This window comes from Lissotriton vulgaris, chromosome 6, assembly GCF_964263255.1.
Source record: "Lissotriton vulgaris chromosome 6, aLisVul1.2, whole genome shotgun sequence".
Lineage (NCBI taxonomy): Eukaryota > Metazoa > Chordata > Amphibia > Caudata > Salamandridae > Lissotriton > Lissotriton vulgaris.
Window position 1 is genome coordinate 225,099,749 of NC_141694.1, and position 17,642 is coordinate 225,117,390.

General features: G+C 43.8%; 1 protein-coding gene across 1 annotated transcript; it reads left to right on the forward strand.

Annotated features, from left to right (window-relative positions):
* The first annotated feature begins 8,028 nt into the window (after window positions 1–8,028).
* LOC147707054 (uncharacterized) lies at window positions 8,029–15,589 on the forward strand. The gene is made up of 2 exons (XM_086925165.1): window positions 8,029–8,071; window positions 14,638–15,589. Exon 2 carries the CDS (start codon window positions 14,660–14,662, stop codon window positions 15,434–15,436), a length of 777 nt encoding a protein of 258 aa, XP_086781291.1. The 5' UTR covers window positions 8,029–8,071; window positions 14,638–14,659; the 3' UTR covers window positions 15,437–15,589.
* The last annotated feature ends 2,053 nt before the right edge of the window (window positions 15,590–17,642 follow it).

Genomic DNA, 17,642 nt, shown 5'->3' on the forward strand with positions numbered 1-17,642 from the left:
GGCGATCCACAGGCAGTCCGCAGGTCCTCGTGCTGACCTAGGTAGGCTCAAATGGGGTCCCACGTAGAGGGAGAAGTTCGACGGTTTTCACCGGTCTGTTGGGGGCGGGGCGATGAGGGAGAGCGGCCCAGGTGTTGCGGGCGCGAGATGAGCTGGGACTCTTGGGAAACTGAGTCCAGCCCCTCCTGCTCGCAGCCTTCGCAGCCCTCAGCCCTGGACACTCCAAACTGCAACTGCTCCCAAGTCCAACAAACGCCCCTCAGCGAAGCGGGACCCGCGCAGCGGGTTCCGCGACGCGTGAAGGCAGAGGCGATCCACAGGCAGTCCGCAGGTCCTCGTGCTGACCTAGGTAGGCTCAAATGGGGTCCCGGAGAAAAGGAAATCTTATCATATGCTAGCAGGTTAGATATATACATAGTCAATCCACCCTTGGGTCTACCATATAAACCCACCACCGCAGGAGTAAAATAGGTTTTGTAGCCATTTAGGTGTATCGGTGCAATGGCCCAAGTTTCTTGTAAAGCTAGTATGCCTACACCAGTAATTACATCATCCCAAGATGGATTGAGGATTTTTTGTTTTAGACCTGCCACGTTCCAAAAGACCACCTTACAGAATTCTTCTATGGGTAACGCTTCTACGGCAACCCCAGTTTGGCCACCCAGCATCCCTTGTGTTATCCCGGGCACCACTCGTGTTTCAGGTGTCGCATCATACCCTGGTAGATTAATCAGCCCCAGGTTTACAGGAGTAGATGCCTTAAGGACCTCTTTTGCCTCAGGGAGTCAATCCACCATTTCCAGGCAGTCAAACCAATTGTAACAAGGAGTAATGGGAGGAAGTTGCTGATTACCAAACCATCCCATATCGTACCTTTGCGGGACAAAGTGAGGAGTCCTCCCCCTATATTTCACCACATTCCATCCATCTTCATTCCCTGCTCCCCATTGTGAATTATACTGATTCCTATCAAAATCCACATCACTTCCGCCTCTTTGGTGTCGGTTGTCCCTAGTCCAGCTCCATCTATTGTCCGGATGTTCCCCATCAGGGTAGAAATAAGATAATGCCCTGGCCACAATGGACAGGCCGTGGTTTCTTGGGGCCCTCATTGTAATGTATTCCGCAGTGCGTGGATTCACAAAGGTTATTACCACACAGTCGCCCTGTACCCTTTTTTTATTATACCCAATCCATGGTACCCTTTCAAACATTAAGATATTGCTTTTAATAGCTGGCGGGAGAGGGTAATTATTATTAAGCCAATGTATGGTCTTATTTACAAGTGCCCCGTTGTTTTCAAATGATTGTGCATCTAGTTCTGGCACTCCAGTCAGAACCACAACATATGGTGAGGCTTTTGGGGGTAAGTTTATATTTCTGCGCACTTCCTTTTTAGCTGATTGGCCTTTGTCCTGTAATAGATTAGGAGTTTGTAGAACTGGAGCCTCCTTATCAGGTAGGGCCGAATTTTTGGGTATTGATACAGTTTTTGGCGGTTGATTATTAGGGAGTTTTCCTTTTTCAGGATTAATTGTACTTAAAGAAGTACTATTTGAGACAATCTTTGTCAGTGTCGGGCCGGGTTTATTGGATGTTGTTACGGTAGCCTTAGCCTTGGGCACACTAGCAGTGACTATTTGTTTAGCCAAGTTCTTATACTACATTTGTGTGTCTTTTTTCAAGTCCTGAATTTGTTTCTCCAACTCCTTAAGAAGTTCTATCAATGGGGTTAATAGGGTTTTCATTGAAGTCTCCAACAAGTATAGCATTGTGGTCTTTCTTACCCTGCTAGCATTAAGGCTATCCTCGGCAGAGCTATTCCTAGAGCTATTGGAGATTAAATCGGCCATCGAATCATCCAGAATGGTATCATCCGATATGGCTAGGCACACTGTGTTAGGGGGCAGAGGATCTTCTCCTTGTGTATAATTAGCATTAGCAATAAGTGTGTTACTTGTGTCTATTAGTTGGTCTTTACCACATGCATTAGTAAGCATATTTTGATGTGTCCTCTTTTTAGGAATTGCCCCTTCCTTTATCCCCTGTATCACAACATTTTTATCTTTAGGGGTCACTGCTGTATGTATCAAAACACTAGTCGATGCCTGGGTAGATGTTAAGGTTTGGACTAGGGGCACCTGAGTAAAATTAGATGTTTCAAGGGGAGTTTGCGAAACTGCTGTACTAGTCCCATCCAAAGGTAATATGTTATTCTCTCCTCTATTTTGGCTCCGTACGTTAGCAAAATGGCCCATAGAAGACCTTTTTGCATGTTCCAAATCCTGCAATACCCTTCTTTCCATCAAGGAAATCCCCTCATCAATCAGTATATGAGTTCTTACAATAAAGTCATCTAGGGTGCCTGTTAGTTTCTTCCCCCCTGCTGCTGCCCTACTTCTAGTCTCACGCATCTCCATACTATAATGAGAGACAATTTTTGAGATGTCCGTAGGACAATGAACCCTGGTATATTAATGCAGTACAAATACAAGAAGATATATAATAGGGGTTTTATCACTCAACACACAGCTTTTTTAGCATATAAATGGACAAATGTCAAATATAGGTACCCCGACAGATTTTCGGGCAGAGTAACAGGCCCGGTCCGGTCTCTTCTGGCCGATGAGGTCCGTAGAGGGCCCGCCCTTTGACCGGGCTTCGCCCGGCGTCCCGCGAGACGGGAATAATGATGTTTTTAAGCGCCTCCTGGCGCAGAGCGGTGACGCGGCAGATCGCACAGCACTCTGGGGGTTGTGGTCCGCCTCTCGCTCGTCTCCGCTCGGCTGCCTCGCTCCAAATGGTCAATGAGCGTAAGGCAGCGGGAGACAAGCGGGCGAGTTCAGGCAGCGTCAACAGCGGGCTTAGCAGTTCCCCTGGACTACGCAGGATACAGCTGACAGTAGGCGTCATCAGGCAACAAAAAGGTTTCCCCCTCCACAATGGCAATATGACGCTTTTAAGCGCCTCCTGGCGCAGAGCGGTGACGCGGCAGATCGCACAGCACTTTGGGGGTTGTGGTCCGCCTCTCGCTCGTCTCCGCTCGGCTGCCTCGCTCCAGATGGTCAATGAGCGTAAGGCAGCGGGAGACAAGTGGGCGAGTTCAGGCAGCGTCAACAGCGGGCTTAGCAGTTCCCCTGGACTACGCAGGATACAGCTGACAGTAGGTGTCGTCAGGCAACAAAAAGGTTTCCCCAATCACTTGAGCAATACAATGAGTGTAATGGTCTCATCATGAGAACAGATGTTTCGAAAGCATAGCATTTTAGTGTCTGTGATGCTTAGAGATAAGGAAAGTTGGCCAAGGCAACGGAGGCACAGGACCAGATATGTTCATGTATGAGAGGCAGGAGGTGCCTTCTATGGGCTGGGCTGGGCCAGTCTTTATACATCACTGAGTAGATATTGAGGAGACGTTGAGAGAACATGTGAGAAATATGTGGTTTGGTAGTGATGCTGACATTTCAGGACTACTCCTCAAGAGCACGTCTCATCCAGGGCCTGACAAAATAAGATCACATTACCCCCATCCTGATGGAACTCCACTTGCTCCCCTCTCCTGCCAGCACCATCTTCAAACCCAGCTGCATCATTTACAAAGCCATCACAACTAGCACCTGCGCTTAGCTTGCAGACAAGCTCACCATCGCTGGTGGATTCTGACACACCTACAGCCAGGACATCATCAGACTAAGAAGAGTAAAAAAGAAAAAACAAGATAGCAGGCCTTTTCCATCTACACTCCCAAGATCTGGAACAACATTCCCATATCCACCTGGACCGTCCCAACACTGCTACAAGACACAGTTGAAAACTCATCTCTTTAAAGAACACTACTTTACAATGCATTAAGAGTCCACAGATCAGCTTCCTCTTCAATTACTCAATGAACATATGCTTGTCTCGAACTCTTTATGGCTAGGTTCATGTGATAGAAATACCATATACATACATACATGCCTTGTAATAAAGCTGGCTGTTTTGAAGGTAGGAGTGATGTTTTGATGATTTAAGGGGCATTAGCGGGTCTGGGGAAAAGTCAACCCCCCCTCCCCCCAGAACGCTATAGGTGTGGTCTGTGTTTTCTTTTCAAGTATGGAATATGGGAATGATGCGAACGGGGTTGGAGCTGGCTTTCTAAATTGCACATGTTGTGCAGTGAAGAAAGACAATAACAATTGTGGAGCTAGGCACAGACCTGAGTTAAAAGTCCGAGTAGGGTAGTGGAGTGCTGGAAAGGGCAAGGGACATGCTGAATTCACCCATTTTCTTCTTGATTAACCTACTACCTTTCTGAAGTAAGAAGGCACAGTTCATATTCATACCACAGGGGGGGGCAGAGATTCCAATGAGTTGGTAGAGCTGGAGAGCCTATATTGCAATCTCTAAGATTGTATGGGAGAGTGGATGTTTCTTGCCAAGCCATGAAAAATATACATTATTGTATCTCCAATATACAAACTAGTTGTGGTGCTAAAGAACTGAGCTGTGGGTGTGTGTTTTTTCCTCACTTTTCTTAGCAGAATTCAATTTTTTATTTTGTTATCTAATTATTTTCTCTGTGAGAAAGCTAAAACCTGGAACTCACTCCCCACTCACCTTCGTCTTATCAGAACCACCTTGCATTCAGAAAGCAACTTAAAACTTGGATATTTGACAAGTAATCCCCCCCCCCCCCCTTCTTCAAGCGCCTTGAGACCCTCCGGGTATGTAGCGCGCTATACAAATCCTTTGACTTGACTTGACTTGACTTGAGTCCAATCATTTTTCATGCTGTGAAAGTGATTGGACGGTAACACAAGTCCTCGCGGCCCGAGGAACCTCTGAGAGTTCCCAATCTGTCAGGGGGCCCCTCAGCTCTGTTATGATATGTAGTGGAAAACAGCAAGCGAAACAATAAGAACCATGGGGGAGTCCCTGTGTTTCTCAAACAACATGTTATACACCTGCACGTTATTTTAAGTCTGAGGTTAGCCAAGACCTTTTGATTTTACTAAACTTATATTCATGATATACTTACACAAAGGGCCTTTCAGTCACCTCTCTTCATCGATTGGTCTGTAGCTGGATAATTTACATTGTGCTTCCGCCCACTACAGCATATAGCATGGGCCAAGTGGGTCAGCCTTCTAAAGCCACTGGTGAACTTCACGTTAACTGACTGCCCTTTGTTTATTTATTTATTTATTTATGCAATTTTATATAGCGCGGACTTTACCCGAAGGTGTCAGAGCGCTTCTTTCACAAGGAGCACGTCCGCGCACAAGGAAGATCCCTTCAGTGCCAGTGTTTTTGTTTTAATTTATAATTGCTTCAATCTTGTCTGTGTGTTTAAAGCCTGGTGTGATAGCAGGACGCTATTCCAGTGAGCACAGGCCACATTCCAGCTTTGGCAGGTTTCATCCTTGCTTATGCTGTTGCATATTCCTATTGAAGATGCCCTGTTTATTGGATTGCTGCTATTTCACATCAGCTCGCATGAACTCTGAGTAGAAGCAAATTAGTGAGCTCTGTCAATCTTGCCAACCCGGTCTTTCTATTTTCCTTCCTCCCTTTCTTTAGTTCTTCCTTCCTTTCTTCCCGCTATTCCTTCTTTTCTTGCTTTCTTCTTCATTTCTTTCTTTTTACTTCCCTCCTACCCTCCTCACCTTTTGTATTTCTTTCTTTCTCTCTTCCTTACTTTCCTTTTCTTTTTTCTCTTTTGCTTTCTCTCTTCCTTCCTTTCTTGTCTTCTTTCTCTTTGTTTGTTTGTTTCTTCCTTCATTCTTACCCTTCCTCCTTTCCTTCTAAATTTTTTCTCTCGTCCTTCCTTTGTCTTTTTTCTCTTTTGCTTTCTTTCTTTCTCACTCACAGGAGACGGAGCCTGAGGTAGTACCCTGTCTCTCTCACCGAGGCTCCGCCTTTGAGATCTCATTAGACTGCCAGACTCAGTCCTGATATCATCTAAGCCATGGTCAGTGCAGAGGCTCAAGAATTACCCTGAACATCTCCACCTAATAGCTTCTGTCCACTTCATGTTTAGTTGGGGAGGGATATCATGTTCATAATCTAATTGACTTCCTTTTTGTCTACACCTTCTGTTACCCCCTCTTCCATATTCATCTACATCGACCAATTATGTTTTTATTTCCAAAATCCATGGATTGGATAAGGGCGCCTGGGCACTAGATTGATGTAATAGTTTCTGTGGAGTTGAGTGTAGGCAGTCTTGGTTTTTGGCTTGATGAGTCATTAACAAGATTCCATAGGTCAGTGATTCCCAAACTTTTTTGACCCACAGCTCCCTTGACCAATTGGCCTCCAGGCGCAGCTCTCCATTACATTACTTTTTTGGCAGAGGAATGTAAGCCTGGTCTCTGTAGTCCTTCCATTTTAATCCCAGCCAAAACCAGCCAGAGACACCTAGTGCCGCAGTGCACAGTTTAGGAACCACTGCTGTACATGTTCCTCCACCATTTCAGATGAACATGTCCAGTGGTTCCACTTTCCCTAGTCTTCCTATGTCTTTTTTATCCCATTTTATTCACACTCACATCAACTCTCTCCCTCTTACAGTTCCTCAAATGGCTCTACTATTTAGCATTTATGTACTCACTGAACTGTAAACTCTCATTTTCACTTTTGCTTTAGTCGCCCCTACAGTACTTTGACTCGTCTTCTTCAATTCTTAGGAACAATAGTCTCTAAGTGATAACCCTGTACCTCACCAACATCCACATTAAAAATCATGTTGCTAAAGAATGCATTTCCCTGGTAAACTGTGATTCTCTCACTTTGGTGAAGGAGGGTTGAAAGGGAAATCCAAGCTTCTCATTGTGTGTTGCACTGTGTTTTGGGCCTCTGGTGGAAGATGAACTAGTTTATCCTGATGTAATGGGCAACCTTGGGGTCCGCAAAGAATACTGAAGGAGTGGTATGACTGAAGTGTGTACTTAAGCTGGCCTTATCTTAAGGCTGGTTAATCCATGGACTGGAAGACAAATGTTGTTGCCTGTAAGTTGTCCTTAAAAAGACAGTTTGGTCAGGGAATGGGTTGACCATGGAGCCTCCATGGAAGTGTTAATAATCTGCAGCCATTTTGTTTTACAAATAGAGAACTAGGCTGTAGTATTTATACTTGCTGATGAGGGTGAACTAATTCTGGGTATGGTAGATGGACTTGAGAAAGTTGGCTCAACAGCAGAATTAAACTGACTGCTTCAGAGCTGGTAGAAAGAAGGTAATGCAATCCATGACTTGACCTCAAACCTAAGGACTCTAGGTAGAACAAAGAAGAATATGAAGTTGATTCCTCAGGAATCATTCATTCAAAACATTTTCTTTTTTGTTCTAAAAAAAGTGCCAAGGAAAATAATGTTTCTATAATCGAAGGTTAAGTGGTGAACGGCAAACCGCCTGAAGTAAGCGCAACCTGCTTGTGGGGGGATGGGGAGGGCACAATCCTGGTAAACGCAGAACTACAAGCTCTAACAAGATAGGCCAGCAACCCTGGTCACCACCTGTGCAGAATACTGTTGAGTTTATTGTGCTGAGCTGGTGGTTGGCTGCACTTTCCTAGTCACCTCTGCTTACAACTGCTCAGCACAGTAACTTATCTCATTGAGTAGGTATTAGTTACATCAGAGTATTAGCAGCCCTGGAAGGGCATCACTGCTTGAGGAAATTTACCGTAATTCTCACCTGGCTGCCTTTCCAAAAAGACTGGCCCGGCCCCATGGCCCCCCACCAAGCAAGCGATGGCCTCGCCACCAACCTTATTTCAACCTTTGATCTTCCAATACAAAGCCAACAATGCGGTAATTGTCTTCAGAAACCTAATCCCTTAACGCCTGAGCACAAAGGATTTATCGTCAACGTCATCAGCTGTTCCAGTGCACGCCAGGAGAGCTCTGTGGGCCTGTTTTGTTTGTTTGTTTGTTTTCATTTCTGTGGCAGCCCTAATAGATGCCAGAGGCAATAATTAATGTCAGTGTGGGGCAGAGAGCGCCAGAGGCAGCCCTCAACATGACATGCAAAGGTGGGAGCTCCAGAGAGTGGTGAAAGCGAATGCGCGGAAACAATAAAAAATATGGTAAGTTGGAAGCAAACTTTAAAAAAAATAATATTAAGATGCGTCAGGGTGGGGAAGGGGGACAGGTGATGGCAAAATATTATTATTTATGCAATGCACTGATTGCACATCCTTGTAATGAATAGAACTGGAGATCTCACCTGCACTTTTAATTAATCTGATTATATATTAATAATGCCGAGAGTCTCAATCAGTGTTCGAACAATGCACAATTTTTTTAATAAGACAATTGCTATATATTTTACATCGGTTTAACTCCAATTACCCATGGGTGTCGGAGTGCTAAGGAGAAAATTACAATTGGTTTTATTCCTAGGTACATCTTTGAATAGATTGTGGGTGTTTAATGGCGGCTATTTACTTGAGTTTACACGTGTAGGTCTGGCTTTACAGCACAGCATACTCCAGTCAGACTGTTACTAATTCTGTAAAGCATACAGAGTGGGTTTTGGCCGCAGGATCTTTTTAACCTCACTTCTTACTACTGGCTGTTTTGTGTATCAGTCCGCCTTCTAGAAAGTGCTTTATATTGAATACACGGGAATCTATTTTGCATGTGAAAAGTACACGAATTCATAACATTTTTGTCAGTTCTTTATCTCGTAGGTGCTTTCTGTCCAGAAAGCAATGTTTTTTCGCTATTTTTCTCCCCAGCTTTGGCAAATACAGTAGGTCTGACTTTCACGTGCAAAATAACATTTGTTCATGCATGTGTTTACACGAGTTAGCAGTGTAAAACCCAGCCCCTTGGCTTTCCCATAGCTTCTTATTTAGTGTAAGTAGTGTCTTTTTTCCAGTTTACACATCAGAAACAATAACATACAACTGGCATCCATTCGGTGTATGTACGCAGATCGAGGACCTCATTAGCGGCACTTAGGACGACAGGCGGCAACTGGGAGGGAACGGACATATGTGGAGAACCACTCTTAAAAACCATTTGTGATTGGTCAAGTTGACTTTCCATTCACGATGAGAGGGAGTGTATGAGCAGAACTGTGTCACTCGATTAATGACTTAATCACTGTGCAGTTCCAGTCGAAGTAACATAGCTGCCAACAGGGACTTGTGTAAGGACTGGTACAATAGCCAGATCCAGGCCTTTTTTTACCATGGGCACTTTGCATCCTGCCCCTTGTAAAGACAAACTACAAGTACAAGCATGAAATTTACTTCACTAAATGTCAGGACTGGAAAAACAGACGGTGGCACTCATGAGTAGACCTGGGCATGAAATTCCGCTCCGCTTGCTCAGTTTCCGGAGTTTTTCCACCCTGCGCTCCACGTAGAGCGTAGCGTTACTAGAAACACAGTTGGTCGCTACCGCTCAGTTTGAGAAACCATTCGCTCACGCTAAGGAAGCTGATGCTTGAGTAGAACATCCACTCGAGAGGCAGAAAGAAGCAGCACTTTCTTGCGCTGCAGGTGGTGCTGTGCGTGCTGATTTTACAGCGCGGGATAAACACCGGATGCTAAAAATCAGCGTAGCGTATCACACTTTGCCGCTTGCAAAACTCTGCGTAGCGCAGCAGAGTTTTTTTATCGCTTCGCGGAGTTCCACATAGCAAAACTTCGCAAACTCTGCCCAGGCCAACTCATGAGTGGCTGGATGGAAGCTATGAATGCAGGGAACTGTTGGAGCAAGCACGGGAAACACAGTAGGTTCCACAATATGTGGAAAAATTATTTTTACAAGAATAAAAAAAGTTTCATACGTGATTTAGGGTATTAGGATTGCATTGTTGAATTTAATATTATTTTGATTTTATAGCTGCCAAATGCCGCCTATATCATGTGTGAGAACTTCAATCCATCCTGGCTTTTTAGCCAATAGCACTATGCCTGCTGAGATTTGTAATCCCAGTCTTACATTGAATGTAAAACATCAAAACCCAGAATGGTATGCGTTGCTTCATTTAAAGCAAGGACTCAGGGACATGGTCATACATAATATGTCTTAACTCTAGATCACATAAGAAAAGTTAAGTAGAAATAAATAAAGGCAGTCATGCAGATTTTGCTTTCTCCTACTCACTGTAATTGGATGAACTCCACACAAGTCTGGACTGAGGTCTTCTAAAGACTTAAATTAGGTTTTCTTTGTATACTATTGCTGAAAACACAGCATACACTATTCCTGATAATGCTATATTGGAAAATTTCAATTTTAGCATCTTCTACCACTTCAAACACCCTTCGCTGCCAAGTTTCCCAGTTCTATGCATCCTGCGTTACTTTAGTACAGATTTTTACTTTGAATTCTGAGAATTGTAGTCCCCTTTTATGCTGGAATAAGCAAAACGTACATGCCCCAGGATTTAAATTAAAAACCTGGACAGGAGGAGCATACCACGCCTGGTCCTGGGAAACTTGGCAGGGCTGCACACCACCAGACAGATCACAAAACAGTTCTAACTGGAGCCCACTACCACTCACCCTGCTGCTGACGCGAAGATGTGGCCTAGCCCCACCCCAGACTTACAGACTAGAAGTCAAAAATAAAATGACAATAAAATAGTTTTATTGACATTTTAGTTTTCTTCTGTGTGCTGGCATTTCACCAGAGGGCGACACTTCTACGCCATAGAGGAGGAGCCCCCCCTGTGTTGTGTTGTAGTTCAGGTATTGAGTTCTGTTATGTTGTGATATGCCCTACTGTGTTTTAATTGTGTTTTTATATTTCTTTGTGCATTTTTTTTGTTATGTTCAGTTGTTTGCTTTTAGTATGTCAACAAGTGGTGCCATATTTCCAGTCAAGAGCAGCACATGCCAACTCATGAAACTCAGTGACAAGCAACCACTTACCACCATCTACAGAGGTAAAATAGACCTGCTGCAGCTCTTCAACTACTTAAAACACCAGCCAGCCTGCAACTGTTTCAGGAACTGAGTGTGAAGTTAATGCTCCCTCCCAGTTCTCACTTTATGTGATAAAGCCTCAATTCTCTCACATACAGGGCACAGCAATGCCTTTGTTGCAGAGACTCTGTGTCACCTGCTGCCACACTCGTTCTAATTCTGGAAGAATAGCAGGTTACATGCAGTAGGTTTGCAGCAGGACCACACTCACAAATCTGCAGCAAGTAACCTGGAAAGCCAAAAAGATTCATGTTTTGGTTTCACCGTCATCTTTTGCCCTCAAATTTGTCAACAAAATCAGTGCAACTGAGTCTTGTAGTAACGATTAGCATTCAGCATTTCTGCAGCACTTACTAACACAAAGAATTCAGTTTATGTTTTAAGATAAATAAACTAGTGGGATAGGAATAGAGAGCAACCCACCTTTTACATCGCAAGTTACCTCTTGACAAACTTATAAAACAACAGAAAGAGTGGGACTTGGGTTTCCTTGATGGGCTGCTGAGCCTGTATGCCAGGTAGGGAAGTGTCCATCCCTGCTGCTTTTCATTCTGACACCTGCTTCCGGCCAGGACGCAACACAGATAAAAGGAATCCTTTCACTGAAAGATTTGGAGCTGGGAGTGCTGGAGAGGTTAAGAGACTCCAATATCTGCAACCCCTGCAAACAGCATCTCTGCACTGCCACAGTGTGTCCCAGTTTGTGTAAGCTACACCAGGGAACAGTTGAGACAATTCACATAAATTGCGGCAAAATATGAAGTATGTCCTGGCAGGTACCCCTAAAAGTGTTAGAATATTTCATTAATACCTCTTGAGAATCCGTAGATTTTTTTGCCAATTTATTTGGAGAATGCGTCATTTGCCATTCAGTTTTGTTTTTCTTTTTCAGTGTTCTTTGGCGAGATTCTGCTACCCTATTTCCTTGCCAGCCCACCGTGCGCGAGGTGGGCTCTCTTGGCATCATGGAGCCGGTGTTGTTGGTACACCCCTTTCAAACTGCTTCTAGATGGTCCCAGGTTGAGTTCGGTTAGGGAAAGGAGCTATGGAGATGCAGTGATTTTCCCAAGGTCACACAAATTGGTTGAGTTCAAAAGTCTGGATTCGAAATGTCTCCTGATTCTGAAATTCGGAATGTAGTTACTATTTAAAGTGAAGGATAAACACACAGAGCATTGATAGGGTGTGTGATGACAAAGGAAACAATGTACTGTGTTCACCCCGCAGTGCCTTTCAGGTCAAGTCAAGTTATTTACACTCTTGTCCAATCCAGTGGACTTTAGTGAACCAAGAATTAAAGTTATAATATGTCAAAGTGATACTTTGTCAAAGGGAAGGCAGCATAGCAATTACAAATTAGACTTCGGCTCCTAACCCCCAACTTATGTTTTTCAGAACAGAATCAGTAGTGTACTGTTGAAACTCGTAAAAGTCTGTTGACCATATAAACTGAGACTAAATGTGGTCTTCATTGAACATTTTCATGCGAAAAGTAGAATGTGTTCACCTATCTGAGATCCTTTTTGAGAAATCATTGAGAGACTCTGAGATTGTTCACATAATCAAGGCCGCTTGGTGTCAAAGGCACTAAGAACCTTTCTGCACACAGGACGCAATTATTATCACTCCATTTTAATTGTAATGTTTCATACCACACTTGTAACCATAGATAAATTGCATGGAGAATTGATTTATGAATTTTGAGCCTGCGGGTGCTGGGTCCCTAGCAAGTGACCTTGTTGTCTTATGACAGAAGGTTTTACCCCTATGCTATATAGGCTCACCAAACATTCACCATATAGAACCTTGTAGGCATGCACGGTGGAGCTAAAGGGAAGTACAAGTATACGTTCTACAGCGGCCTTCTCAGGTTCATCATGCAATATTAAAAACCAGTGCCCTTATTACACATAGGGTGCACTTTCCCTCTTTGCACCATTGTGCACCTTTGAATAGGTGTGCCTTGCGCAAACAGGAAAAATGCACCCTATTACAGTGAATGCACTACCCTCACGATAGCCGTGAACTCGTCCTGCCCATGGGGACAGCGCAATTCAAGTGAATTACGGAACATCTGTTTCAAAGCTGTTCTGTGTTTCAAAGTGCAGCTGGCAACCCGCCTGCACCCTGAGGAAGGATTAGAGATCCCTTTGCAGGCGGGTGCAGTGAGTGGCTGCACCCACCTGCAAGGGGATGTCTGGGTGGGGTCCACATGACCCAATTTTCCCTTTGCCATCAGGGGGCGCACTGACAGCGAGCCACCTTTTGGAAATGCACTTTCTGTGCACTTCCTGACAGCTTCTTTACCTTTGTGCCTGCATCTATAAAACGACCGGAGTGCGCTCCACCAGACCCACACTTTACCACCAGCAGACACAGAGTCTGTGCAAAAAAATGGCTGACATTCAACAAATGAAGGAGCAGTAGAAGTTGAGAAAGCCCAGGAGCCTGGGGGAGGTAATGAGGACTGCTATAGCAAGGCCCCTTCAACTAAATAAACCCACACAGAGTGACTGACCAGAAACACCTGTGCTGGTTAGGGTACAACCACATGGGCAGTACATGGCAGGGTAGTAAGTCTAAATAGTACAACAGGTGCAGTAGCACCAGGACCCAGGGGCAGGAGGGGCCCACCACACTTCAATTATAGCTGCATTTTACTAGCAAACCAGAGGACGTCATTCTTTAAGGGAATCAGGTGTCAGGCAATGTACAGGGTGAGAATATAAAACAAAAATAAAATCTCTTACCAACAGGGAAGGTAGATATCCAGTGTTGTGAGACAGAAAATCACAAGAAGTATGGTAGCTTTATGACTCTCAGAGAGAAGGTTCAGTCTAAGTTAGGGACTGAGCATCAGTATTTGTGTTTAGGTCTATTCCAGGGGGTAAGATTGTTAAATCTTATCTTTGTAATTGACAACACTTGATGTAAGGATTGGGACGAGGAAAATGGACAAGGAGGAAATGAATACATTACTGTCAGCTTCAGGGTTTTTTTGTGGTCTGTATATATTTCTGGAGAAATGGTAGCCTACAAGCTGTCAGACATTGCAACAGAAACTTTCCCATGAAATAAAACAATATTAAAAGACTGTATCTTATGGCAACTCGCTGGATTGCTGGTAGAGCTGCAACCTGTAGACTATTGAGTCAATCAAGACTCTAATCAGTTTATAAAAATAGTTTATTTGGCTTCATTAAATCTTAAAACATTACTTTCAAAGCATACCCATCTCACTTTCATTCCCATATCCTTCCTTCTGCAATTCCATGGGTATTGTAGGATTCAGTTGCATAGTTCTTAGAGCAGGAGTCTGGAGTCCAGGGGTCTAATGGACCACGTGGGCCCCATTGTAATTGGAAGATCTACTGAAACCCTGCGGATCCTGTCTCATCTTCCTGGAGACATTAGTTGCTGAAATCAGCTGGACTCTCCAGGTGAGACTGCATGGAGAAATGAGAAATTAACAGGGGAATAGGACCCTGAATCACTGATTCCCTTGGTAATTCCTTATTTCTGAGGGGACCTTCGCGGTCCTACACCTAAACCCTGGTAACTCTGTTTCCCAGAATTACTGCCACTATGATGGGAGGTGTTACCAGGCCACACAATGGTCCTGCCTAATGTAGCCCTTACTGGTGCATGCTGTGCAAGCGTACCTATTATTTATTACATCTAACACTCTCAAATCTATCCTTTTACAGGTGAAGCACCTCTCTGCATAGAATGGAGCAACAGGCGAAATGCAGAGCCAAATCACCAATGGTGATGGTTGATGCCCATTTTCTGAATCAAAAAGAAGAAGAAGAGCTCTGCGAGAAACTCGATGGCATCCACTACCAGCATTATTTTACTATGTCAACACTAAGGAAAGAGACTAACCAGGCCGAGAAGCTCTGCAGGAATATTCTCGCCCAGCGCAAGACCATCCAAAGAACCACGCTCGACCATGTCATGAGTGAAATCCGTTGTTTGAAGGTTGAAAGGCCTAGTAGTGTCATACGGAAGCATGACACTCTACTTAAGCCTGGAGCATTCGCAAGAGCAAGCAGCGCATCTCCTAGACTTGGCCAATCAAGAGTACCTCATGCCTCTCCTTGGCAACAGGCCCGTGATGGAGTGGGCAATGGCTTAATCTCAGACCAGACACCCTTCTTGAGAAGAGCTGTTTCTGATGACGAGTGGGCAAAATACAAACTCAGACCAGCCACTAGCAAGACTCATGAAGCCTCCAGCTGTGCGCCATCAAGAAAACCAAGGGCAGTGTCTTCTCGCCTGAGGAAATTGGACAGCACCACGGACACAATGACCTACCGGAAGCTTGAGGGAATCGCAAAAATTGAAAACATTTCCCTAAAGGAAGCTGAACGCACAAGGCAGGATAAGATCATGGAAAAGGAGAAAATAAGTCAGATGCTGGATGATGCACTGCAACAGAAAATAAACCACTTCCTTGAGAAGTTTGAGGATAAACGACTGCACTCTCTCACTGCATCTCTATAGCGGTGCAACGCATGGGACATAACATTCACTTATTCACTTGTACTTTATTGGGGAATCGAGGAGTCCTGTCCTATTTAAACTCAATTCTGATTTCTTGAGAAGCTCACCGGTAGTATATGCCCTATGTTTGAGGCAGAAATTGCCAATCTACTTTCTTGGCTGTCAACGCTACCACCTAAAGAGGTTTTTCATAAAAGGATTCAAAAACCCTTGACCAACCAAACCATAAAGAACTTACGGTTTGGTTGGTTTTGGCCCCCGCATCTCTGACAGAATTTCTATCATGCTGGTTGCTCAAAGTGTCCCTTTTATTTAACCTCTTCTACACTGTACAATGTGTGGTTCAGTTTCAGGGTTAGGACTTTCAGATCTCTGCAATGAAAGCATGTGTATCCAAATCCCTGGCAGTCCCACATTTACTCCAAGAGATTTATGTTCAAGCTCATCAATGGCGCTTGTCAATGGTGGAAGCCAGGTAATACTTATATCTTTCCAGAGGCCTTACACCAAGCAACTATAATTGACTACATCACCACTGTAATTGTTTTATCCACATCGGTCAAGCAACTGCTGTAATTACATTTGCACTATATTTTACTGAATAATTATATTTCTTTTCAAATTGGTTTATAATACCCTTAGAGATTGTTATACATTGATCAATCACAACAATAAATAGCATAATTTAATAAACATTATGACACGTGCACATTTGATAATCTAAAATTATGTCTGAGGAATTTTTTTAAACATTTTTTTATTATATGATTGAATAGTGTTTTGAGCAGTGGACTACAACTTCATCAAGAGTGAAACTAAATTCAAAAACTTTATGAAACAGGGTCTGATTTAGAGCTCGGTGGACAGATTATGTGTCATCACCATGGCACAGTACTTTACTCCTGCAATGGTGGGGGTACTCCGCCTGCCAGAGTTAGAGATAGCTGTCAGCCCAGTGTACATCGCTTGCTATTCCAGGAGACGCCGTCATGGCGGATCCTGATAATGCACTGAAAATTTGACAGACTGCTGCATCAATATGACGGATCTGTACCTCAAACTTTCATTTTTTTTTCTTCTTAAAAACAAAATCCCAAAGTGGGACTTTGTTTTTGAAAATAAGAAAAACAATGACCCTCTCTCCAAGGGAGTTTTCTTACATGGAATTGGGTAATTTTGCCGTTTTCACTGGCTCTTACCGCCAGGTTTTACCTGGTCTTGAATGACAGTCAAAATTTGACATTTGTCTGCTCACTTTAAATAGGGCGGGCAGAAAAGATGCAAAACCTCCTACAGCCATTACTTTGTTGGGCTGTCAGTGCTGTATGTTGGTGGCTAAGACAGAGGAAAAAACGAGAAGGAATAAAGATATTTCTCCACGTTGCACCTCTACTGGGAAAGCGTACAATGTTCATGCATTCCCAGGGTCACTACTCTTACAATCACTGGGAGCGCACCAAAAAGCATGAGTCAAAGCGTGGGGACACTCACCCTCGACCCTCCTCCCACGTAATGCTTTCACGAAGCAGAGTACGACTTGTATTGCCTTGTGTTTATCAAGCCAAGGTGGGTTTGCGTGGCTTGGTAAATCTAAATTTAGCCCTTACGCTGCCTTGCCTGATGCAATAGTAACTCAAGGGCTTCATAATTTCTGGTCCTCGATGTACTAGGCCTCGACCACTACACTTCACATGATTTTATCATATACAAGTCAGCCCTTTTCAGCTTAGGACTCCCGAGTACAGTATAAGGCTTATTTATAAAAGCATTTATGAACACTGAAAGCAGTAATACAGGAGTACCTATTATGTGGTCTTTCACGCCTTTTGAATAGGTCCTGATAGGTCTAACTCCCTAGTAGCAAAAGTGTCATAAAAGTGCAAAGAGGGCACAGTCTTTTTTGTCGTACTAGCTGCATGTACATATTCCCTGAATATTTCCATTTTATTGAAGTAGATGTTTTTGAGCCAATGCACAGATGTGCAAGGGTCGTAAAGGAGTATTACAGAAGCACTACATTGTATACTTCAAAATGCCTTTGTGAATAGGTCTCAATACTAATAGGGGTACCATATATTTAAAAAATAGCATAAGACTATCCATTCTCTAAATGCCATGTTTCTGTTTTGACTATCTGCATCAAACCTGGGTTAGTCTGCGGTGCTGTGGCACATGGGAGTTCCTAATCACTTATTGCTTGAATTCA